This window comes from Ovis aries, chromosome 4 (genome assembly GCF_016772045.2).
Source record: "Ovis aries strain OAR_USU_Benz2616 breed Rambouillet chromosome 4, ARS-UI_Ramb_v3.0, whole genome shotgun sequence".
NCBI classification, from domain to species: Eukaryota; Metazoa; Chordata; class Mammalia; order Artiodactyla; family Bovidae; genus Ovis; species Ovis aries.
In genome coordinates this window covers 47,663,997-47,689,191 of record NC_056057.1, presented here as the reverse complement: position 1 = coordinate 47,689,191, position 25,195 = coordinate 47,663,997, and the positions used below count along the sequence as shown (strand labels likewise).

Here is a 25,195-nt window from a genome sequence, read left to right as displayed (position 1 = left end):
CACTTGGTGATATTTTCAGGTGCCAGAAAGCATTATGATGAAGACCATGTTGAAATAAATCATCAGCCAGCACTTGTAAGTTACTATGACCATACATGCTTGCATGAAGTTGAGGTTTATCTACCCTTTATCCCATTAAGGACTAGAATAAGACTAGGCAAACTATAGCCAGCACTGCCTGTGTCTTTATAGCTGAGGAGTTAAGAACGTTGTTTATATTTTTGAAGTGTTACTGTGGGGGTATGGGCACCCTATTTGACTGAGACTGTGGTTTGCAAAGCCTAAAATATTTCTTATGTGACCCCCCTATACAGAAGGAAAAAAAAAGACTGGATTCCTGAACTAGAGCAGTTAAAGTATTCTGAACTTAAGACTTCTGAAAACAAATAATGTTCAAATGGTAACCAGTAAGCCAGAGAGCCTGCTGGTCATCAAGGGATCAGTTGGTACACAGGAAAGGAAGCCAGGTTAGCCAGGAGGTCAGACTACACATACCAATAAATGGCTAAGGAATAGGCAAATAATTATATACCCTATGTCTGAGCCAGTAGATGGAATAATATGCTGTGATTAAAATGAATTTGTAATAACATGTAAAAAATGTTCTTAATATATTTAAGCTATTAGTATAATGCTCTATACCCTATATCTTGGTGACATATAGGAAGAAAATATAGGAGGTATGCACATATAGTACATACTACTTTTGTAGGGGTAGGGGTTTTACTTAGTCCTCTGCTGAGTGCTACATAGGTGGTCATACAGCAGCACTCTCTGAAGCACCATGTTGTTCAGTCACTCAGTCGTGTCTGACTCTGTTGCAACCCTGTGGACTAGCACACCAGGCTCCTCTGTCCATGGGATTTCCCAGGGAAGAACACTGGAATGGGTTGCCATTTCCTTCTCCAGGGGATCTTCCCGCCCCAGGGATCGAACCTGCATCTCCTTCATTGCAGGCAGAGTCTTTACCGCTGAGCCACCAGGGAAGTATAGTGCTGTATTTTCAAGAGAAACAAGCTAATGCGTTAAGGAAATTGTGAGTCAGGGCCTGAATCATGCTCAGTATTCAAAAATAATTAATTAATGGGACAGATGACATTAATAAATGGAAAACAATTATTTGTCTCCTCACTAGGAAAATAACCTTCAAATATGGCACTGACCAAGTGAAAGTTTTAGTGCAGTAGAACCACAGATTACTATGAATACTTCATTACTTGACAGACTACTAATAAAGTTAATTGAAGTTTAATAAGCATTGTCAAGATTTTCTTTTGAAATGATGGACTCTTCAGTGAGGTGTTGGCATTTTATAAAGCAATTAACAAAGCTATATTGAACCTAAAAATTGGTCACCAATTCATGTACATCCTATGTGTAGTTGCCTTCCTTGGGCAGCCTTTGACATATTAAAATTTAAAACAGAACTGTGCACTTAATCACACTCACCAGTTAGAGAATTTAATTTACTTCATGAGGCATTAATACATAATATATACTTTACTGACAGTTTCACAGGGGGTACTGAGTAAGGAGTTTAAACTGCGAAAATTACCCTATAAGATTTTCTTCTAACTGTGGTAAAATACATGAGGTCTGTTATCTTAAATTTTAATGTGTACAGTACCATAGTGTTTCTCCTAAGCTTGCTTTTTTTTTTTTTTTTTTTTGCTGCTTATTTTCCAGGTGCCCTGTCTTTCTAAAAATGTCTTCCTCTAAGTCATCTTTCATTTTGCAGAACAATTTAGCACTTGTCAGCAATATACAAACTTAGCAAGTATATTCTTGTACTTGTTTAGGAAGTAGCAAATACGATCAGATTGCAAGTTCTACCTTGTGGCACTGATCTTGGTGCAAGGTCCCACTGGGTTGAGGACTGGTAGTATCAAGAACGCTGTAGCTGCTTGTCACAGATGGACCCGGCTATAAAAGCAGCAGCATCTGTCTGATATCTTTGAGAAGTGTCTCACTGGATTTAGCTAACTAATTTTACCAAGTATTTGGCAAGGTGTGACTGCAGTACAGGGTCTTTTATTTCACAACTTGATTCGGGTCCTTGGCCTGCAAAGGCTTGGTTCACTTCAGTGCTTTCCCTCAACCCCAGGCCCTTGGTCGGCAATAAACAAGGTAATAAAGAGTTGTACATTTTAATCATAAATAGGTGAAAGAGAGCTTAAACTGGTTTAATAAACTTAGCATACATTGTCTCTGAGTCTAAAACATCTTGAGGAAATAACAGCATTTGCACAAACTGGTTTTTCTATAAAAAGGCCACATTTCCATCCAGCACATTTTATTTGGCTGTGTTTTCCTTTCCTATAATAGGACAGAACTTCAAGAATTCCAAAGCAAATTTGCACTTTTGCATAAATTACTCGTTTGGTGATTGTCATGCCTCCATAGGTATTTTCTACCTGATTGTATAAAATATGGAGGGCTTGAGACTAACCAGAGAAATGATTCCAAGCAACCATGATATATTTGCTTTTAAGCCCGTAGTTCCCAAGAAGGCAATGGCAACCCACTCCACTGTTGTCGCCTGGAGAATCCCAGGGATGGGGTAGCCTGATGGGCTGCCATCTTTGGGGTCATACAGCATCAGATACGACTGAAGCAACCTAGCAGCAGCGGTAGTTCTTAAAATGGGGGTTCTGGGTCAACCTATAGCAGAATTAACTGTGGTGTCTGTTTTTGACAAACTACCAAGTTAAAATCAAATCAGTCCTGTATTTTGAAAAGGTATACTCGAGAAAATTTAACCTTTTTTGAGATACTAAATTTCAATGAAGATGTCAGAGAATAATGAAAACACTTTGAAAGATTAGTTGTGGAGGCAGGAGAGAAGGATTTTGCCTGGCCAAATGAATTTAAATATTATAACAAGGAGATTAGCAATCTTTAAGAAAATTGGTATCTAAAAGGAAGTTACTTGTCTGCACAGTAGGTTCACCGTAAACAATCTGCTATTGCTAACCTTTGGTAGGCTTAAAAAAAAACTTTACAGTTACATTTGTAATCTGTGAACCCAACCATTAACTGGAAAATAGTCAAGGGGAATTCAGGTGCAAGATGCAAGATCTTTGTACATAGCAAATACAGCTTCAAAACACCTCCAGAGTGTGGATTAAAGTAGTTCATCAGAATCCTCTCACGGCGTTTCATGGAACCAGATTATTTGGGCTAAGATTGTTTCAAGCTCCCAGAAAATAAGTTTAAATGACCTTTAACATCAGTTTCTTCCAGAGATACTCCCCTAGATCCCAAATACGCAGATTTCTAACTAATTTTTTGCCATGACCTTTTGACAGCCCCATGAAGTGAAGTGGTAGTCGCGCAGTCGTGTTAAGACTCTCTGCGACCCCATGGACTGTATGTAGCCTGCCAGGCTTCTCTGTCCATGGGATTCTCCAGGGTCTTTCCAACCCAGGGATTGAATCCTGGTCTTCGGCACTGCAGGCAGATTCTTTACTATCTGAGCCACCAGGGAAGCCTAAAAATTCTCAGCATGCTGTAAATGTACATTAGAGTGCACACACGACTCTCAGGGCCGTCCCCGGACTCCTGGTTAGTAATGAGGCCTTAAGCTACTGTTAGCCCAGCACCCCGTTCTAGCTTAGAACAGCCTCTTCCCTCAACAGTCCTTGGAGAAACTAGCGGAAATGCTAATGGAGGTTAACCCTCTTCAAAGTCGGGCCAATCAAGAGGAAGGAGAGGTTCTGTCGTCCAGTTTTGGCCTTTTGTGGAAATAGGCCTTTTCACTGTATATCTGATAAACGGGCTTAATCATAAACAGTGGACACACCCAAGATCCCCTTTCTCTTCATTCAGAACTCCCTCGCTCCTGTTGGGATGGAATTTGCCCTCGTGAACTCTACCCAGCCGTCCAAACATTGGCTCCCCGTTTGGAAGAGGGAACTGTGGGTGGCTGCGCAGCAGATACAGCAAGCTCATGGCTTGACCACCGGCCCGAGCGAGTCGGCGCCTGGAGCCCGGCGCTCTCGTCGAGGCAGCCGGCTGGCCAGCGCCGAGAGGGGCGTAGCCGGGCCGCTGTGAGCGTCACAGGGGCGCCGCTCTCGCAGCGGGGGAGAGGGAGGGGTTGGCCCCGGAAAGCGGCTCTCGCGTTTCCAGAGGCCCGCCGCCCTTCGGTCGAGGCTGCCGGCAGCCAGCAGTTCCAGGGGGTCGCAGGAGGAGAGGGCAGGCTGCGCAACCGCTGCCCGGCTGGAGCTGCCGCCCCGCCCGCGTCGTCTCGGAGGAGCCTCAAAAACGCATTTCCTCCTCGGCCGAGCCCACTTCCGCCCAGCGTTTCCTGGGGCCCTCTAGTCCAGAGTTTTAGCCTTCTCGGTGTTCAGTGTCCTAGTTGACGCACTTTAAGGTCAGCTTCTCATTCCTTCCCAAAAGTATATAATGTACCTTACAACTTGCCGCGGTGCACACAGCTCAGTGAACCTGGCTGCACCCACCATCTTCGGAAATACTGGTAGCGGGGGGTCAGTCTGTCCATTGTCCTACGTGCCGAGTGGCAATGACTGTTGATTATGCTCTGCTAGAGGAGGCCAGAACGATAATGTCCGTGCCATGGGAAGAATCTGTATTTGAATTCTGAGTCCCGTGACACTGCTTACAAGCTGTGTCCAGATTTAAAAGATGAATGTCGCTGATTCATTTGTTGATGGATCAAATGAGATAAAAGCATACAAACCCCTTAGCATACGGGGCATAGAGTTGTATCTAGCATAAAGGCTAACTAAAAATAAGGAAATGTATAAAATAATTATCGACCATCTATTTGTTCAAATTATGTTGGTTGTGTTAGGTAAGGCTTCTCCCCGTCCCCATAGGAATGGCCTCCTCCCATCTGAAAAAGCTGGTGTTTCTTAGTATGTTACCAGCTCCCAGGCATCCTTTCAAGCTCCTGGTTCTGAAGAAGTTTCTGTTCGTATTCAACTTGACCATTATTGCAGAGCTTAGTACTGGATGAGTATTTTGTAGGGATGGTAGACAAGCCTAGGTTTGGTATGATTGTAGCACCGTTCTGTTTTTATTTCAGAGGAAAAATGTAGTAGTAGTAGTAGTAGTAGATAGGCTTCCTCCCAAGTACATTTTAGGCTGCTAACTAACAACAAACCATAATACTTACCAACCCGTACCCCCTACCATTTGGAGCCAGGTAGATTGGAGATGGGGTGGTGAAAAAAGATCTAAACAAAGATGCTAGATTTTTTGTTAGTTGCACTAATGACGCTAGCAGTTTTCTGTGCTGCTTGTGATAATTTACAAGGAAATTATAAGAGAACTAAGCATTAAAAAATTATTTTCCACCAAAAAACTGAGAAACTCCAAACTTGTGACTAATTCATTCATGATCCATTTGATCTTGAGATGTTGAGGAGTAATTAGAACTTTTCTAGGCTGAGTTGTTGACTTGTTTTGATTGATTTCTGCATTCCCAGCAGGACTCTTAAGTCCTTGCCCCTTCAGACACTATTCTCACTGCTGCATAACTAAGACAAGATCTTCAAATATCACAGTTTCTACTGTGCAGTGAGATGATCTTGTCATCACACTGGTTAAAGAGGTGGAGGTTCCTTATACTTTAGAAAATTTTTTATGTAAGTTACACTACAGTTTCTTTTAAATGACATTTTCAATGCTTAATGACATGGAAAGATGAGCATCATGTATAATTTGATGAAATCCCATATTCAAAGTAATCTCATTATTGTAAAAAAAATTAAATGTTCTGCAATGCTGAGTTATTCCTCTCTTAATATGGAGAAATAAAAGTTATTTTGTAAACTGGGGTGGGTTGCTGTGCCCTCCTCCAGATCTTTCTAACCCAGGAATCGAACCTGCATCTGTTACCTTTACCTGCATTGGCAGGCAGGTTCTTTACCACTGGCACCACCTGGAAAGCCCATAAAGATAAATAATGTCAGTTTGATAAATCAAGAAATAGAAACAAACATTATTTAGGAATCTGGAGTTACCTCAAAGATGTTGCCTCTTAAGGTTAAGAACGGGGTGGTGTTCCTTTTAATTTTAAGCTCTTGGATGTAAGGTGGGGTATTTGTTTTCTTTTTTTTTTTTAATGCATGATTTACTTTGCTAAATAAATTAAAAAAAAAAACTCAGTGTTTAATTTTTTTAAATTTATTTTCATCCAGATTACCCTACCCTTTTCCAGGTTACTCTTCACCACTCACCTCGCAAAGAGAAATTTGAAAACCCAGCTGAAAGGCACTTTAAATAACAATCAGTCTCAGGTAGAAACAAATTATAAATTGCTGAATATAAAGCACGAGGATTTTTCCTTTCTTTTAATTGCGGGGCTAGAAATAAAGCTGTTTGATTGTCCTAAACTGCATCATACTCTTTCTGGGATAGGCTTCTGGCTTGAATCTTTACTGATTGTATGTTTTGTTACACTATGGGAACTATATTAGCAAAACAGTTCTAGAGTCACAGTTGTGTATTTGGCGCCCTCTAGTGCAATTTTTAAATGACAAAAGCATAGTTTATCTTTGATGAGCTGTTAACTGGAAGAGAATAAAATTTAAATTTACCTTCTCAGTGTGGCTGATCTTGATTTTTTCCGACATCTGCCAAGACTGATACCCCTCTATCTACACGTTATTTCCTAGTCATGACACTCACTAGACTGTGACCTTGTACTAACTAGTTCCTTAATCTCTGCACTTCAGTTTCCTCATCTGTAAAATGAGGATGATAATCATAAGAATGCTAACATGAATGCCCTGCACATACTAAGAACAATAATCGCTGGCTATCTTTCTTTTACACTTAATGGATCAGTCAGTACTAAACATACTTAAAGACAGTAATTGATCTTGACTCATCATGCTCTGCTAGTTGGAGAATGTGAAGAATGCTAATGAGTAGCTTAAAAAATAGAATAAAAGCTTAGATGTGATTCTCCTCTCTGATCCCATCTTACTGAGTCAATTCATGCCAATTCTGAAGTCTGGAAGTGTGGTGGATATCTGCATCCCTATTTCTTAAAGGGTATATAACTTACAGGCACTGTACATTATTTCTAACTCTCAAAACCACAATCTAGTTAGGCAAAGGATATTATCCCCATTTTCCAGAAGAGAAAATATGCTCTAGGTCACCCAGATAAATGTCAGAGCCACACTTCCAACTCGAGTCAGCTAGGTATCTCATTTTCTATTCCAGAAAGCTTTTTTCACTCATCGTCCACTGAACCTCCAAGCTGGGGCAGTAAGTTCTTTCCTGGCAGAAGATTGCAGCTGCTTTGATTTACCCTTGAGGGAATACACTGCACACCCTAAGCCTTTCACCTGGAAACACAGATCCGGCCATGCAAGCATATAAAATAAACCCGATGATGGGGAGAGGTGTTCACAATCAGATAAGCCTGGTCACCCCACACCGGCCAATGAGCTCTCTCACTGGAAGCCATGCTGCAGAATCAAAGGCAGGGTCTTGGCTATTGAAACCACATTCAGCAGCCAGGCCTCCCCAACATATGTGCTCATTTGCCTGGGACAACTATATGATCATGTAATTGCTTTTCCTGTCTTTTACCTTTTCTCCCATCTTCCCCTCACTCCCAACTCCCTCTAGTCCTTAAAAACTTCCTCCAGGTTTACACCTTAACCTCTTTGTTAGGATCCCAGTGAATGCCTAGACTTGTGTGGGTGCAAGGTTATGAATCAGCCATAGACACAGGCCTGGGGGATGGGCCTCCTGGAATGTAGAAGGGCTACAAGTTGAAAACAAATGAACCTCTTTTATCCCAGTGGGATTTTGGTGGTTTTCTAAAGCCTGCTGTTCCAGCAGGGCACTTCACCAGAAGCTACAGTTTCTGGATCTTTTAGAAAGCATAAGCACTAACAGCAGAGCTGCCCACATGTGTGTCCTCTACAAGAATTTCAGCAGCGCCTGGGGGCTTGGAAAAGTTCTCTTTTAAACAAGCCTCAGTTTTTTCCGTAGGAGAACAGACTTTACATTATTTGAAAAGTAGCTTAAAGCATTATCACTCACCATCATTTTTTCCATAATGAGAAGTTCACAAAATGACAGAGGGGGTTCAGATTTGAGAGATCTGACTGTAAATTTAAGAAAAAATCCTCTTCATTCTCAGTTATCTGTGCTGGTGGAGAGAAGCAGGAGACAATTCCAGTGTGACGTCAATACACTGTTCATTTCTATTGGTTTTACAGGGCATTTTAGTCATTAACATTTTTATATGGGTGTGTCTGTGGTTCTGGAAATCTACAAGTGTTTACAGCAAATAACAAAGCTACTCAGGGAAGATGCTGAAGGGACTAGAATGCTGTCAAATGACTTTTCCACCCTTTGGACCAACTCTGCTTAGTGAGGGGTGGAAACAAAATGTGCTTTGGCCTTAGAGGAAGAAAGGTTTAAATCCTGACACTGCTGTGTGACTTTTTACACTCCTTACTTGGAAAATGGGGAAATGCTTTATGGTATTAGAGAATAACCTTCCAAGTTGTGAGGGAATTCTCAAAACAACCATGAAATGTCTCCAGCATTCATTCAGGTATTTCAATCTAGAGGAGCCTGGATGAGTTATAAATGTCCAAAAAACAGACCAGAGCTGCTAATTAACTTGGATTGGGGGCTTTAGCAACCTCTCTCTGAGATTCTGGCTACACAGTATAAAGGGGCTTCCAGGGATGACCCAGGAAGGTCACAGACTAGAGTCTCTGGCTGGAATCTGGCCAGTGAGTAACTCAGCTTGGAAGATAAGCATATTTTGTGTCCCCATAAGAGAAATCAAAAAAGCTCAATTTCTTTTAAGTTGCTGCTCCATGGTTTATCGTTTGTCAGCTTATCCTGATTAATTTCCAATATTTCCAATTTGAATTGGAGATTCCAAATTTCTAATTTGAATGTATATTGAGTGACAGATGTGGCCTTGAATTCATGATGTTGCCTGAGAGGTTAGATGGCAAGAAGGCTCATTTGAACAGCTGTCCTAAACAAAATCCTGGCACCATATGCACAGGTTCTGAACTGGGGTGGCAGAAGTGGGCGGTGGTGGTGGAAGGATGGAATAAAGGCAGGGATGAGTTGGTTAGTATCAGAGAGAAATGGAAAGTGAGAAAACCCAAGTATATATCATCTGCTGAAAATACCAGATAAATTTCTGCATCTGTATTTAATCATACCTATGATGTAACTACCATGTTCTGGACTAAGGACCCACTCTTGATCACCAGGGTAGAAACGGGTCCTTGTGCCCATAAATAAAAGAAAGCTTGACAAACTCAACTGTATGTTCTTCCCAAAGAGTACATTTGTCTTCAGGATCAGGAAGCCTGAACACTGTTCTACTAAATGTTTAGATATGTATTCCTTAGTATATAGGTTCAACAACAGAGAAAAGTTGAGGGACTTCTATGGTGGTCCATAAAAGACTTGGTGCTTCCAACGTAAGGGGCCTGGGTTCAATTCTTGGTCAGAGAACTAGATCTCACATGCTGCAACTAAAGGTCCTGCATGCCGAATGGTAGACCTAAATAAAAATCAGTTCAGATAAAAAAACAGAAGTTCAGCCAGTAGGGCAAGCAGCATTTTCTGCCATGATTCCCTTCCTGTGGTTTCCCACTCCAAATCTTCTTGATTAATAATTCAAAATGTTGAACTAGAAGCCAACTAAATTCCCTATACACTGAAAACTAGAGGCAGTATTACCTTCTCTATTGTTTTTTTAGATAGCATAGGTATATGTTTATTCTTGGGACAAAGTAAAAGAGTAAGGACTTAAGAATTGGCATTGTAAGACCATCCCCTAGTGATAATGATAGTAGGATCTTGATGTCTTTCCTGACAGTCTTGTCTAATACAAATGTAGACATAAATTACATAGAATATCTGGATGGTAATTTACATTACATGATGGCAGTGATGATAAATGGTCTGTATCGTTATATGGGGTGGGGAGAGAACTGAACTGGTTAAACAATTAAAACAGAAATTGGGAGACTTGGATTTTAGCTCCACTTCTTAATTGACCCTACATGACTGAGCAAGTAACATATTAATGTTTCCATTTTTCCATTCAAAAAGTAGAAATTATGTTTTATTTTCTCATTCAAATCACTATAGTTATTATCTCACTATAAAAATAGTTATGAGAATCAAGTATTCCTTCCTGTATTCCTGCAAGCACTCTTGGGTACCCTCCATGTGGTGGGTACTAAAATGTGTTCTCTGCCCCCATGTAGCAGAATCTAGTGGGTGAGGCATATCAGAATGTTTTGAGGAATATCCACTGGGTCACACAAGTCAAAGGTTATTATCAAGGGGTGACCACCAACTATCATAATGTTCCTTGGCCCTTCACCTCTCTCTTCATACTTCTTTGTCAAGGCCGAAGTGATAGAAGAGGTAGGAAATTAAGTGGTCATTTGGGAGGAGGTGATCTGCTTTGGACAGGCTGCCATTCTCCCAGCCACACCCCCACCCCACCCCCTGCTCCCCAAACCCAGTCAGCCCTAACTCTTTTAACTACTGACAAATCAGCATTTTCTGGTTACATCTCTTCCCTTCCATTTGCCCCACCCTCTTAACAAGGAAGCAGGAAAATTGAGATTTGCAGAAGTTGGTAAAAACTCATGTCAGAAGGCAGAGTTCCATTTCTAGATCCAAGAAAAACTTCCTGTTTTGTTAAGACCCTTCTTAGGAGCGGAAACTAGCTCACTCAAATGAAAACCACAATGAATAATTTCACTGATTTGTACCATATGTTTAGCAAGCCTAAAATCCCAAGAGGGGGTTGGTGAATCAGAAGAGAAACCATCAGAAGGGAACTGACCCATATCATCCCCCCAACTGACCAGGCTCTTCCTCACTTCCTCCTGCAACACCCTGCAGGAACAGCCACAACTTACGGAGTGGAATAACTTTGGGAGCACATGATACAAAGGCAACCTGGCAGAGCCTCCTAGGTTGGTTCAAGGATGGCACCACTCAGATTGCTCATCCCTTCTCCAGATGGATTTTCGTTTGTTTTTTTTTTTTTTTTTTTTTTACAAAAAGATCTAGAAAAGCAGCTGTATTAGCTTAGACTATGCTGCAGTAACCAGCTAAGCCCAGAATCCTGGCTCAACACAATGAAAGTTTATTCTTGCTTTCCATATGTGACTGATGCAGGCTAGGAGAGTGGGAGGTAGACACAAGGGAATCCTGCTCAACAGCCCTGGCTGATACAAGCTCTGACATTTGGAGTCTTGGGCCTTCACCGTCCTGGCAGTAGAGGAAGAGGATGCTTGGAGAAGGCACATGTGTGTGCTCTCCTGTGCAGAGCCTGGAAGTGACACCGTTTACTTCTGTCCTAGTGGTTGGACAGGGCACACTACGGAGGGGCTCTGACTGATGCGGAAGCATGCGGATATTTGGCAAGCGTTCAGTGCCTCTGCCCTAGTAGCACTGAAATCTGAGTGCATGCTGGAACATGTAACGGCAGTTCACAATCCCAGACCATGGAAGAACTGTTTGAATCTGAATCCACTGAGATGTATCATCTCTGGGTCTTCCTTATGGATTTCTTGAGTGCCTAACAAGCAGTTCTCAGGTCACAGATGGCCCACCCCATTTAAGGAGTGTTCTTCATGAGGGTTTTGGTGGCATTGCCTATTAATTTGCCTAATCAGCCAGTTCACAAGAATCGGTCGCTTAGCATGGCCTCACCAAAGGTTGTTGGGGGGCTGACTTAGCTTGGTGTCCCTGAAGCATGGACAGATCAATCACTGGAATCAAAGCTGACTTTTTAAAAGTTGTGGAATTTTAAGCTGTTCACATTTAATTCCACAAACATGACACCATCAAACTGGAAGATTGTTCTCTGAAGGATTGTTGACCAAAATTGTTCAAAATATGATTCAAGCCTCCTCTTGCAGTTGACTCATGTCTGACTCTTGTCCAATGTTTTTATGCCAGGGGAGGATGCTCTGTGCTTACCATCATCGCCAGTTAAATATACATAAAGCCCATACATGGATGATGGAGTTCTCTTAAATGATTTTGTATGTCCCTGCTCGGGGACAAGGAGTCACTTTCTATGTAATAGCCTATCCAGTACTAGAATTTCTCTGCCTCCCCTCCACTCTTGCTCCTTGCTCTGGGGACATCTTGCCATCCACCAAAAAGGAGAGAAGCAGAGAAGCAAGGGAAATACAGCTCAGTTCGAGGCCAGCTGACTTCACAGGGCGGTTCACAGTTGGTCTGTTTTACTTGGCCTGCTTTGAAGCTGTTTTGGGACATATGAGGTTCTTCAACCAAGAGGTCTTTTCCAGACCTGATTTCCCCTTGGAATGACACATTATTCTCCCTTCCAACATAGCAATTGTAATTCCTGCCTGGGGAGCAGCAATTGCTTTGAATTACACACTGTTTGAATAAACCAGTACGGGATTAACAAAGGCTTATTGTTCTGCAACCTTCTACTGAAACTTACAGGAGTAATTTCTGGCGACATTACTTTTCCCTGCCTAGCATTTGACTATTCAACTAACACTTCTCCACTCTTTAATTGGTCCTTCTTAGTTGAATGTAATAGAAACCTTTCTTAGCATTCTACCAACACTGAACAGGATGCAATAATACTATCAGGGTTTTCTTAGTTCACCTTTTTCTCCCTTTCCCTCTCTGGCATGTTTACTATAATTCCATATCTTTAGAGTTTCTCAGATTTCTTGTGCCCCAAAACTTTCTGACCACTATACATACATGCAAGTCCACACACTAACACACAATTTAGGATTCTGTCCTTTACAATATGTGTATCATGCTGTTATTTAAGTAGACCTCAAGAGCACAGAATATAAACGGTGATCATCCCCGATCTGGGACAACTCTCATTGTTGAGCTGGAAATGCTATTTTAAACACGTCTTTATGACGACTTGAGGAAAACACCTACAGTTACTCTATTCCATTTTAAAAAATTCTCATTCACTTTTTAAATCATTTGCAAATGAAACTCAGTAACTAAGAATAAATCTACCAATATTCACTTCCAAACCAAAATTATTTCTAAGAGTACCAAAAGAGGATCTCTTTACAATGACAAGGTCTAAAGTTACAACTGTGAAAATGCTGAGACCAAGACATTATTGACTGATAGAATAAATCTTTATAAAAGCTTCTGATTCGGCAAATGTGAAGTCAATCAATTAGCTCTAATGGATTTTTTTTTCTAGCTGGTTTTAGGCCAGTTAAATATAATAAAGATCATGAAGATATGAAGCTAACTTGAAACCAAAATAACTACCAAGAGCACTTTGTACTCCATTAATAGGTAATAAAAATCTATGCACTGCTAAATGAAAATATAAATTCTGCTTACTTATTTATGTAAAACTTTAGGCCCACATAATTATTGATCTAAAAAACAGCTTAATAGCACCATATTTTTAAAATCGGCTTTGATGAAATCCACAAAAAATAATCTTGACTCATTTGTCTCCAAACTGTCTTCTCAGATCCTATACCTACCTAAGTTGAAGTTTTTCTTCCAGAGGGAGTTGGAAGATATTTCAGATACAGTTATAAGAAGTATGATAAATGAGTATTATTAAATTAGATGATGATCATGAACTCAGCTAAAAGAAAAAAAAGTCAGGTCTAGAATCTTCACTGAAAAGATTTCAATATATAAAAATATAAGCCAACTTTTCTCCTTTTTCAAACCAGAGACTTTGAAGCATTTCCTCTTAGAAAAATAAACAAATAAAAGGAAATGGTGTTGGTATTGCTGCTGGTGATAATTTCATTAGCAAGGAGACAAAACTAATTCATTTAGGAAACTTGTTTCAAAGTTGAAGTGTAGATGAAATCCAACAACACACAACTGGAGTTGAGTGGGCCTTATATAGACACTTGGCTCACAGGCAGCATAAATAAGAAATCCCAGTAAGTTCAAGCAAAGCTGAGGCCAAAATCATGCGGAGATTTATAGAGGAGCAAAAGGTATTTGCAACTGTACTATAAACAGATGTTAAAGTAAATGAAAATCTTAGGAGCAGGTTTAAAAAAAAAAGTGAAGAGCTTTAGAAAACCTGCATCTATCCCAGATTTATTTTTTTTCCCCTCATGAGTAGTGAGTGCATGATTACAAACAAGTGAGTAGGAAAAAAAAATAACAGGGAACTTGAAGTATAAACTTCCAGACTTCTGGTAACACAGTTTATAACAGGCTCAAGTATTCAAGCTTCTAAATTAAAAAGAAACGAAACAAAAAAATCCCAGCCTGAGCCTAAAACATTTCATATTTGGTAAACTATTTGGGGAAATTCCACCAAATCTTCAGGTCAAGTAATTTTATTTATTCTTACCCTCCAGCCTGTCCATTTCATTTTGCTTCAGCAGTTGTTAAAAAAACTGAGTAGATAGCTGGGATAGACCCAGGAGCTCTCTTTTCTAAGAAAAAAACTACATGTGCATCCTAGGCAGATAAAAGTCGTTTTCTTCCAGGTTTGGGCCCTTGTCACTGTTGAGGAATATTCTCCTTACTCCTGTCTCCCTCAGTGCACCATATACTGACCACTGGGCTCCCTGGGCACCAGGTGATCATATTGCTAGGAGCTGTGCTGAGTGCCAGAGTCACTGGTGGCTGTGATCAGTGAGGCAGAACTCTGAGCACCTAGGTGCTCACCCAGATCATAGCTTTTCCTCCCCTTCCTTCCTCTGCTGGGTGTTCACCCTGCAGTGACCTAGTTGGTTATGCTGCCCTGGTGCCTCAATTCCCTTCATTAGGACTGAAGACCTGCCCCTTAGAGGTTACTCTGTCTTGCTCTTTGCAAGCTATATGCCTTCCTATCCACCCTCCCACAGTCCACATGGGCTGGGACTCTGCAGGGAATGAGTCAGTTGCTCGAGAACCAGATACAGTCATTTCCCCTAAAGATACTGATGGCTGCCTGGACCAAATCCTAGTTTGGGGACTTTCCTGGTGATCCAGTGGCTAAGACTCTATGTCCCCGATGCAATCGTTCCCAGGGTTCTACCTCTGATCAGGGAACTAGATCCCACACACCACAACTAAAAGATCCTGCCTGCCACAGCTAAGACCTCACAGAGCCAAATTAATTAACAAAAATGACAAACCCTCCAAATTCTAGTTTGCCTTATCTACTGAGCCCACCTGAGTACCTTTTCCAGAGCCAGTCTAACCGACAAAGTTCACCCTCTGCCTCCCTCCTCCTCCCTGCTGATGATGCTAAAATGTAGGAGATGGTAACAGTAATCAATGATAGTTATTAGTAAAAAGGATTAGTCTCAGGACTTCCCTGGTGGCCCAGTGGTTAAAGAAAATGCTGGGCAATGCAGGGGACAAGGGATTGCTAGTCTGGGAACCAAGATCCCACATGCCACGGAGCAACTAAGCCCTTGAGCTGCAACTGCTGAAGCCATCTGCCCCAGAACTTGTGCTCCAAAACAAGAAAAGCCACTGTGCAAGAAATTCAGCACCACAACTCCATAGTAGCCCTCACTCAGTACAAGTAGAGAAAGCCCACGCACAGCAACAAAGATCCAGCACAGCCAAAAATTAAAAAAAAAAAAAAGTTACCCTCATAGGTGTTTAATATACTTATTTATCTAATCATGACTATAGCACTTGGAGAAACCAACACTAGGAGAGGTTAAGTGACTTGCTCAAGGTCACCCAAAGAATAAATAGCACAGCTGGAATGTGAACCTAGATCTTTCTGATGCCAGGTAGATTTCTGCTCCCAATTCCAACATGTGGGTTTTGCCACACACCAAGCAATTTTAAGGCACCAACTGGGTGTCCTATAGTTCAACTCAACTCCAACACTATCTATCTGGAGAGCATCAAATCCCACAGGCTAAGGGCTCAGTCCTATGAAAATTCACACCCCACCCCACTTCAGACAATCACAAGAACAGCTGTCACCTGTGCTTCTGGTCATAGACTGGAGGTTCCACCAACTTCTTCCTTGGGATCCATTGATTTACTACAGTGGCTCATGAAACTTACAGAAACATTTTACTTTTCAGATTAATAGTTTACTGTGTAACTCAGGAACTGCTAGATGAAAGAGCTGCATTGGGCCAGGCAGGGGGAAAGGACATAGAGCACGCCACTCTCCTCAAGTCTCCACCTGTTCTCCAGTCCGGAAACTCCCCTAAGCCTGTCTTCTTAGCTTTTCCTTGTTCAGTCACTAAGTCATGTCAGACTCTTAGCAACCCCGTGGACTGCAGCACGCCAGGCTTCCCTGTCCTTTATTATCTCCCAGAGTTTGCTCAAACTCCTGTCCATTGAGAGTCAGTGATGCCATCCAACCATCTCATCCTCTGTCATCCCCTTAGCTTTTTCTGGAGGCTTCATTACTTAGGCATAGTTGATTAAATCACTGGTGACTGAGTTGCTTCCAGCCCTTCTCCCCTCCCCTTAGGTCAAGGGCATGTGACTGAAAGTTCTCTCTAATTACGTTGTTGGTTCTCCTGGTGGCAAGCCCCTATCGTCAGGTGGGGTCCAAAAATCATCTCTTTGAAAAAGCCACCTTTATCACTCTCGTCATTTAAGAAACTCAAAGGGGCTCTGAAGCATTATGCCAGGAACAGGGACAAAGATCAGATATCTATTTCTTGTCCTAAATCAGAATATCACACCAGGTAAATTAAATACTCTTACCCACAGGTCAGTGGTTCTCAACATTCACTTTGTCACTACATCATCCCCACACGCTGAATGTTTGTCGAAGGGAGGCACCCCTCTGGGCTGTGCAGAATCTCAGCTACGTGGCCTCGCAGTAGGCCTTGGACACCATCCATTAGAAAACTGATGTCTTTGCCCCTCTCATTTGTGTTTCTGTTCGTACGCTGGTTTCACTACCAGCTGACGTGGCTTGTTCATAATGATTGAGCTTTACACCTAAGTGTGGTTATCCATCTATTCTCTGGGGCCTGTGTAGGTTTCCCCAGGATCTAGGAAGCTCCAAATCTTAGGGTTTGGGCCCAGGCCTTTACTTTTACTATTCAGAACTGAACCTCAGAGAACTGAAGTGAGTTGTCCCACGTCAACAACTAGCTAATGGCAGGGCCAGGACATTTTATATGTAGCATTACCTTTTTCAACTCCCATAACAACCCTATGAAATTAGATGCTTTATCACTGTCATTTAACTGTAAAGAAATTGAGCCACAGAGAGGTCAAGTAACTTGCACAAGATCACACAGCTAGGAAGCGGCAGAGCCCGGATCTGGATGAAGATGTCTATTTCCTAACCATACTCCTGACACCTGCACCAGATTGGCTTTCATGGGAAATGGGGAACGGATGTTTCTGAAACCCCACTGAAGACACAGGGATCTGAAATTTTTGGTGCAGGAAGAGCAAGGACCATTTATCATAGACATCCATATTCCTAGGCTCATGGCTTGCTTGCTAATGGCCAGGGGACCAAGGATGACCTTTACCATCCACAATTAGCTTTTCAGAGCTTTCACTTTGCTCCAGGAAACTTATCCAGCCCCATGTGGTCTCTAGGCCATTCTCTGCATGCTTTATGGTCACTTCAATTCCTAGGTTAAAGTTCAAAGCAGATAAGATGCAAGGAAACAGAAAAGGAACCAAATAAGAGTACCAATAAAACAAAAGTTTGGCAATTTTGAAAATTGTTGCATAACTCTTTGCTTGGGAAGAAATGCTCAAAAATCAACAAAAGGAAGAAAAAACAGGATGTTAAAAAGTACTTTTATTATGTTTTTAGAAGCTTACTGCCAAACTACAATTATTTCTGCCAAAAATAACATACTTACTCCTTGCAACCTACAAGATTTGGGGTTTGCTTGGAATTTTGTGGACTTTTGGGGAGTGAAACCATAAGTTCCCACCAAGTTCATTTTCAAAAAGAATGTGCCAGAAATGAAGATGTGTCCGGGGAAGGAGTCCCCAGGGTGGAAAGAGGTCCAGCAGCCCCTACCATGAGTGATGGGTGCCGGAAAGCTCTGGCCTGGAGACTGGCACCTTCCATGGGGCCCCTTCAGTGCATGCCCCTGGGGTGACCGCAGGGCTATTTTGGAAGGCCTCTGTCCTATGGGCAGGGGATGCAAAATGACACAAGATCTAATGATGTGGGAAGGGCCCAGGATCAGGAGCCAAACAAAGCTGGGCTCAAATCCTGGATCCACCAATTCCTAGCAGTGTGACCTCTCTGACCGTCCATTTCCTCATCGGTGAATGAGAATAACATACTGTCCTGCAGGATTGTCGTGAGGGTTAAATGAGGTATCAGATATGTATGGCTCAGTGTCCAGAAGTGTCCAGAAGAAGTAGGTTAAGTCCTTCCACTTGGGAGAAGCCTGGATAGAGCCACATCACTGCCAGCCAGGAACGGAGGGAGGGGAGAAGCAAGACTCTGAGGGGGCAGAGAGCTGACGGGTGACTCAAGGGTTCAGGAGGGAGAAGAAGAGAAGAGAGAAAGGTTTGCTCCTTTTTGTCCTCCAAGATATACTTGGTGGAGACAGATGAAAGATTCTAAGGGTAAAGAAAAAATTACTTTGCACCATCCAGGAGCCAGGTTTTTCAACCACTTAAGTACCACTCTTCCAAACACTGAAAGCATAGAAAAGTAGTCCCCATTATTATTACTAGTGGTGGGATTTTTTGGTTTTTTAATGTTTTTAAAACATTCTCTGCACTTGCTTGGTCAAGCGTCATGTCGCCAACAGCAGGGGGTTCCTGATCTAACTTCCACATTTCTCAAGTATAGCAACTGTAGTGTGTTCATGAACTCAGTAGCTGCAGGGATAGCCCCCGATCCCCCACCCTCCTAAGCTGGGCAGAGATTATAGCTCCTGGAGGTGCTTGCTGGGTAGGGGTCAGTTCTCTGGGTTTTCAGGGAGTCACTGCAGAAGGCACCAGCCCAGAAGCCTGTTCCTTCAGTACTGCAAACTATTTTATAAGCACCAACTTTCCTAATTCATTTTGTGCTTAAATCCTAGTTTGGTTCATATTTCTTGTACTAAGAGTATACTATACCAAAAACGAGGGCCGAGGGGGCCTGCCTTTATTTTAAGTGGAGAATCAGGACATTTGTATAGAAATGTTTATGATCCACGCCATGTGCCAAAGGAGCAGCAGGACAGCGTGAGTCTGAGAGGCTCCCAGGCAAAAATCCTCACCATCCCGGCTTTCTTAGGCTTCCCAGCAGGGTGGGACTTGAAGGAAACGTCTTCAAAGACCAAGCAGTGTGCGTTCTGGCTGACTTTCCTGTTTCAGCTGGCCATGGCCTTTGCCTTGCTCCTGCTTCCTTGTTTCCTCCTCCACACCTTCCTTTGTGTAACTGCCCATGTGCAGCTCCCTTCCTTTTCTCCTAAATACCAACCCCCTTTCTCCTGCCATCTTTTTTACCAGCGTGACTCCTTTCAGAGTGTCCATGTGTCTGTATGCTTCAAAGAAGTTCACAGTCTGCAGCAAGCGTGACTAAATGGATGTCATTTATTTATTTCAGGATATGAGCCCCTGCTGATTGCCAAGCATTGTCCCAGCGCATGAGGACTCCACAGAGTTGCTGTTTGTTATTTGCTAGGAGAGCCTCCACTGTCTGAAGGTGGCTCAAGAAGCTGAACATGGAGATTTCTGTTGCTGCCCGTGCCTGATGAGCATTTGATTAGCTTTGTCGAAAATGAACAGAAATTCAAAATGACCCATTCCAAGCCTGTAGAGTCAAACTGGACTGACTCTCCCTATAAGAAGCTTTCAACATGAAGATTCCAGCTTGGCGGGCAACAAATGCTTTAGTATTTCAGTTGAAGCCATTGTAGTTTTTCCAGGGGTAAAACCATCCATGGGTACAGCTCAGAAGGTTGGTGTTCTAGCACCTGTTCTTTAGGTGGAGGCACCATGAGCACTTCTCAGGTGGCTGTCTCACCAGCGGTGCTCACTGAGCCACTGCACTGAGGCCTCAGCTCTTACTCAGGAAGCTCCTGTCCCTGGTCTGCCATCTGCTAATCTCCTGTTGGTGAGATCAAAGTGGTACTTCTGTTCTGCTTCAAGTGTCACTCCTAAAGAGAGAGTTCTATGGGCCTGCGTCAGTCAGGGTGTTCAGAGAGATGGAGCTAAGAGGATCTGTATATATAGTGAAGGAGATTTATTTTAAAGAATTGGTGCATGCCATTGTGGAGGCCTGGATGTCCAAAATCTGATGGCAGAGGCCAGCAGCAGGCTGGAGACTCAGGAAACTGTTGTGGTTTATATCCACAGGTTCTGCTAGCAAGCCAGGGAGAGCTGATGCTACAGATGCAGGGGTAAGGCAGTCTGCTGGCAGAATGCGCTCTTGCTCTGGGAAGGCCAGCCTTTTGTGCTATTTAAGCTTTTGACTGATCAGATGAGGTCCACCCACATCATGGAGGACAATCTGCTTTATCCAAAGTCCACTGATTTAATGTACACCTCATCCAAAAACATCCTCACAGAAATATCCAGAATAATATTGGACCAAATATCTGGGCACTGTGTCCCAGCCAAGTTGACACATAAAATTAACCATCACAAACCCTTTTTACTAAGTGACAGGAGGGAGCTGTCTCATACTCTTTGTTCCGGCTGCACCCTTTCTCTGGTGAAGTCACTTAATCATAGGTACCCCCCGCCCAGCTTCCTGTGTCCCTGACCTGGTATTGTTTCCCTTGGAGGTCAGTGATGGGGGGTTTGAGGTAGAAGAAGGGGTGCTGGACTGGAAGATAGTTAGAGGAACACTGAGCTCAAAATCTACTCTTCTCGTGAATTCCCAGCCTATATGTCCAGACCAAGAAAGAGAACTCTCACTGCTCTCGGGTTTCCTTCCACAGCAGCCTTCACCCCGGGCCAGAGGAAGATGATTTCCCACCCTTCACCAACATCTTGGCTCTGGAGCCCAAGTTTAGCCAACCACTGTCTCTCTAAGGAGATACATCTCCAGCTCGTCAGCCCCAGCAGCCCATGGTGTGAGTACAAAACCTCCTGATTCCATGTATGTTGTTGAGTTGAGCTATGGAGACATTAGTCATGTTTACTGTTGATGGAAAACAAAGAAAAGCTGTAACCAAGGCCTCACTGTGGTTCTTAACTGTTGCTCACTAACTGTAATAAGATTATAAAAAGGCCCCAAATAGAAAGTGTATATATGGTCAGAGTAAACAGGGTCAGAGACCAGACTACTCCTACAGGGGCGGATGGTGACTTGTCTCCTTCACTGGAGTAGTTTGTGTACACACCCTCCCTGACGCTGCCTGTATATTTCCTGTTTTATTGAGATACAATTCACATTTCATACCATTCACCCATTTAAAATGTATGACTCAATGGTTTTTAGTATAATCACAGAGTTGTGCAACCATCACCATGAAGAATTTTGGAACATTTCATCATCCCCCAAACAAACCCCATACCCATAAACAGCCACTCTGATTGCTTCTCTCCCCCCAAACTTCCCGGATCCTAGGCAGCCACTAATCTACTTCTTGTACCTTATGGATTTACCTCTTCTGGACATTTCATTAAATGGAATCATACAATATGTGGTTATGACCAATTTTTACAAACATAAAATTAGCTTAGATCTTGTCATGATAATTAGACCAAGCCCTCACTTCCCAGAGATACCAGTCACATTGCTCATCTCAGTACAATAGGCAAATAAACATCTAAGCAGTAAGAAAGATTCCGAATTTCTAGCAGCACTAAGCAGGCAGAAATCCTGGATTCCGTGTAAATCTGACTTACAGTCAAAAGAAATCTCAAGGGGTGTTTAGTAGACAAGGCACTGTGATCACATGAAGAGCCTGCTGAACAGTTCTGTCCAGCAGGCCAGGTGGCAAATTTCCTGGAGTCCAGCTGTACCCTTTAAGATGTGTTTCTTGGGAAATTAGCTCTCTTACCTCTTGTAATTCTCTTCCCAAGGAGAATTCAGTAAATATGAAATAGGCATTTTATGTCTATGCCCTGACTGAATAAGAGGAGGACACAGAAGGGGCAAAATCAAATATACAATATCAGAGCTGGACCCCAGGACCAAAGACCCAGAGCATGCTGCCCCACAATGCGGTGCATTTGGCAGATTCCAAGAAGGAAGTGCCGAGAACTGGAGTCAGTGCTTTGAAATGGTGAGAACAGCTAGCTATTCCAAACAAAGGAAACACTCATTAGCCAGCTCTCAATCGCCTGTCTCTAAGGCCTGTGGTATGATTTTCCATTCTCAGAGTCTGAGAATTATAAAATGTGGCTTAAAAAGAAATGAGTTCTTAAACATAAGAGTTTAAGTATCCTTCTGCCAGTTCATGAGGTTAATTAGGACCCATGTTTGTGGCAAAGCTCCCTGTAGAGGTTACAGAAGGCTGGTCCATTGGAAAAAGGTACTGCCCAGATGAGCAAACTTGAGCTTGAAGGGAAAGAATGACTGAGTTTACGTAACAGCAATGACCGAAGTGAGAGTGAAAGGAGAGGAGGGTGGAGAATGTCCCTGACGACAGCTCATTCCAAGTGCGGCCTGGAAGTCAAATCCTCTCAATGAAGAACTCTGATGACGCCTAAGCTTTGCGCAAAAGTTTCAGTGGCAGAAGATCATGGCTATTCCCTCTTTCATGCAAATTTATACAAAGCTCAAGTTATTTTCATAGGCCTTTGGAAAAGGCCAGATTGCCTTCCCTGATAGCCCATGCTTGATCAGAGGAATGAAGAAAACAAATCACTCAGCTTATCTAGTCAATTAAGCTGGCAGACAAATACACATTCTAAAAGGAATCTAAACAAGGAAAATTTTGGAACATGGTCATTCCTTTATAAGCTGCCTTACACTGTTTTTATAATCGCTTGTGAGTTCTCCTCTCCCCATACGCATTTTAATCCTGAAGGTGGGGGATGTATTTTCCTCCTGTGCTGTCATTCAGTGTGCCCGGCACACACGGGACCGGGAACTCTGTCCCTTGAAGAGTTGAAGCCAAGAACTCACATACAGGCGGGCAATAGTGACATGAGGCAGAAGAAGCAAAATTTTAACAAATTAAACAAATGAGTTTGCGACTAATCACTAGTTAGTTGTAGCATCTTGAAACCCATTCCAAGACCCAAAGTGTTTTAGAAATTAATCCTATGAAATGCGTTGCACATTTTAGTGAACTGAAAACAAAGTCATGGTTTTATAAGGAATGCATATTTTAATAAATCATGTGTGTAATCCCTTGAAACAGTCTAGAAAAATTTTTTTTCTTGGGTGCAAACATGTTAAATGAAGTTGAAATACGAGGAAAGGAAATGCAAAGGTCCTGTGTTGAAGAAGAGTTTTCTCATTCTGGGAAGGAAAAAAAAAAACAAAAAACCAAAAATGTCAAGTAGCTTTCTGCAGCCAAAGAAAATAATGCAGATTCAAGCTGGACTAACTAAACAATGGGCCAAAGATCTAAATAGATATTTCTTCAGAGAAGACATACAGATGGCCAAGAGGCACATGAAAAGATGCTCAACATCATCACTAATTATTAGAGAAGTACAAACCTAAACTTACAGTAAGGTACCACCTCACACTGTTAGAATGGCTATCATTAAAAAAATCTACAAGCGATATATGGTGGAGAGGGTGTGGAGAAAAGGGGACCCTCCTACACTGTTAGTGGGAATATAAATTGGACAGTCACTAATTTAAGAAACCTGCATACTGCTAATAACATTATGCAGGTTTCTTAAAAACCTAAAAATGGGGACTTCCCTGGTGGTCCAGTGGTTAAGAACCTGCCTTGCAATGTAGGGGACATGATTTCAATCCCCAGTCGGGGAACTGAGATCCCACGTGCCATGGGGCAGTTGAGCCTGGGCACTGCAACCACAGAGCCTGTACTACAACTGCAGAGCCTCTGCACAAGTAGAGAGGAGGCCACACTGAGATGAATATCCTGAGAGACGCAATGAAGAGCCAACACAACCAAACAGATAAAAATTTAAAAACAAAAATCATTAAGAGTCAAAGAAAAAAAGAAAGCTCAGGAACATTAAAAAACAAACAAACAAACCTAAAACTACCATATGATCCAGCAATCCCACTCCTGGGCATATATGAGGAGAAAACCGTAATTCAAAAAGATACAGGTACCCCAGTGTTCACTGCAGCACTATTTACAATAACCAGGACATGGAACCTGCCTAAATGTCCATTACAGAGGAATGGTAAAGAAGATGTGGTCCATACATACAATGGAATATTACTCAGTCATAAGAAAGAACAAAATCATGCCATTTGCAGCAACATGGATGGACCTAGAGACCGTCATAGTGGGCGAAGTGAGTCAGACAGAGACAGACAAACATCATATGATATTGCTTATATGTGGGATCTACAAAACTGGTACAAATGAACCTATTTACAAAACAGAAATAGAGTCACAGATATAGAAAACAAATTTATGGTTACCAAGGGGGAAAATGGGGGCTGGGAGGAGGGATAAATTGGGAGACCGGGACTGACATATACACACTATTATATATCAAATAAATTACTAATAAGAACCTACTGTTAGCACTGCTGCTGCTGTTGCTAAGTTGCTTCAGCCGTGTCCAACTCTGTGCAACCCTGGAGACGGCAGCCCACCAGGCTCCCCCGTCCCTGGGATTCTCCAGGCAAGAACACTGGAGTGGGTTGCCATTTCCTTCTCCAATGCATGAACATGAAAAGTGAAAGTGAAGTCGCTCAGTCGTGTCCGACTCTTAGCGACCCCATGGACTGCAGCCTACCAGGCTCCTCCGTCCATGGGATTTTCCAGGCAAGAATACTGGAGTGGGGTGCCATTGCCTTCTCCACTGTTAGCACAGGGAACTTTATTCAATACTCTGTTATGACCTATATGGGAAAAGAATCTAAAAAAGATTGGACATATGTATATGTATAACCAATTCACTATGCAGGTACAGCAGAACCTAACACAGCATTGTAAACCAACTATATTTCAATAAAAATTAATTTAAAAAATAAAATTAAAAAGAATGAATATATGTATAACTGATGCACTTTCTTGTACAGTAGAAACTAATACAACATTGTAAATCAACTATATTCCAATAAAATTAATTTTAAAAACTTAGAAAGTAGAAATTGGGGGATGGAAATACTGACCTTATGGAATTTAATGTTTTAGTTGCCCCTCCCCCCACATGTGGCCATCACTAATGGCCATTTCCAAGTCAGTGG

The 25,195-nt window shown here is 42.2% G+C and overlaps 1 protein-coding gene across 49 annotated transcripts in view; it reads left to right on the top strand.

Annotated features, from left to right (window-relative positions):
• Positions 1 to 25,195, top strand: part of LOC114114509 (uncharacterized) — a 109,763-nt gene that overhangs the window by 16,182 nt on the left and 68,386 nt on the right. For 10 of the 49 annotated variants that reach the window (XR_009600377.1, XR_009600375.1, XR_009600378.1 and 7 more), the window contains 2 exons: positions 19,493 to 20,288; positions 20,832 to 20,966. Coding sequence is in view for 1 of the 49 variants with exons in the window: in XM_042249194.2 (XP_042105128.1) it covers positions 19,493 to 19,510 (18 nt within the window). In the remaining 48 variants the exon portion in view is untranslated. Of the gene's footprint in view, positions 1 to 19,492; positions 23,205 to 25,195 lie in introns of those variants that run through there. The other 39 variants (XR_009600390.1, XR_009600394.1, XR_009600393.1 and 36 more) reach the window with 14 other exon arrangements.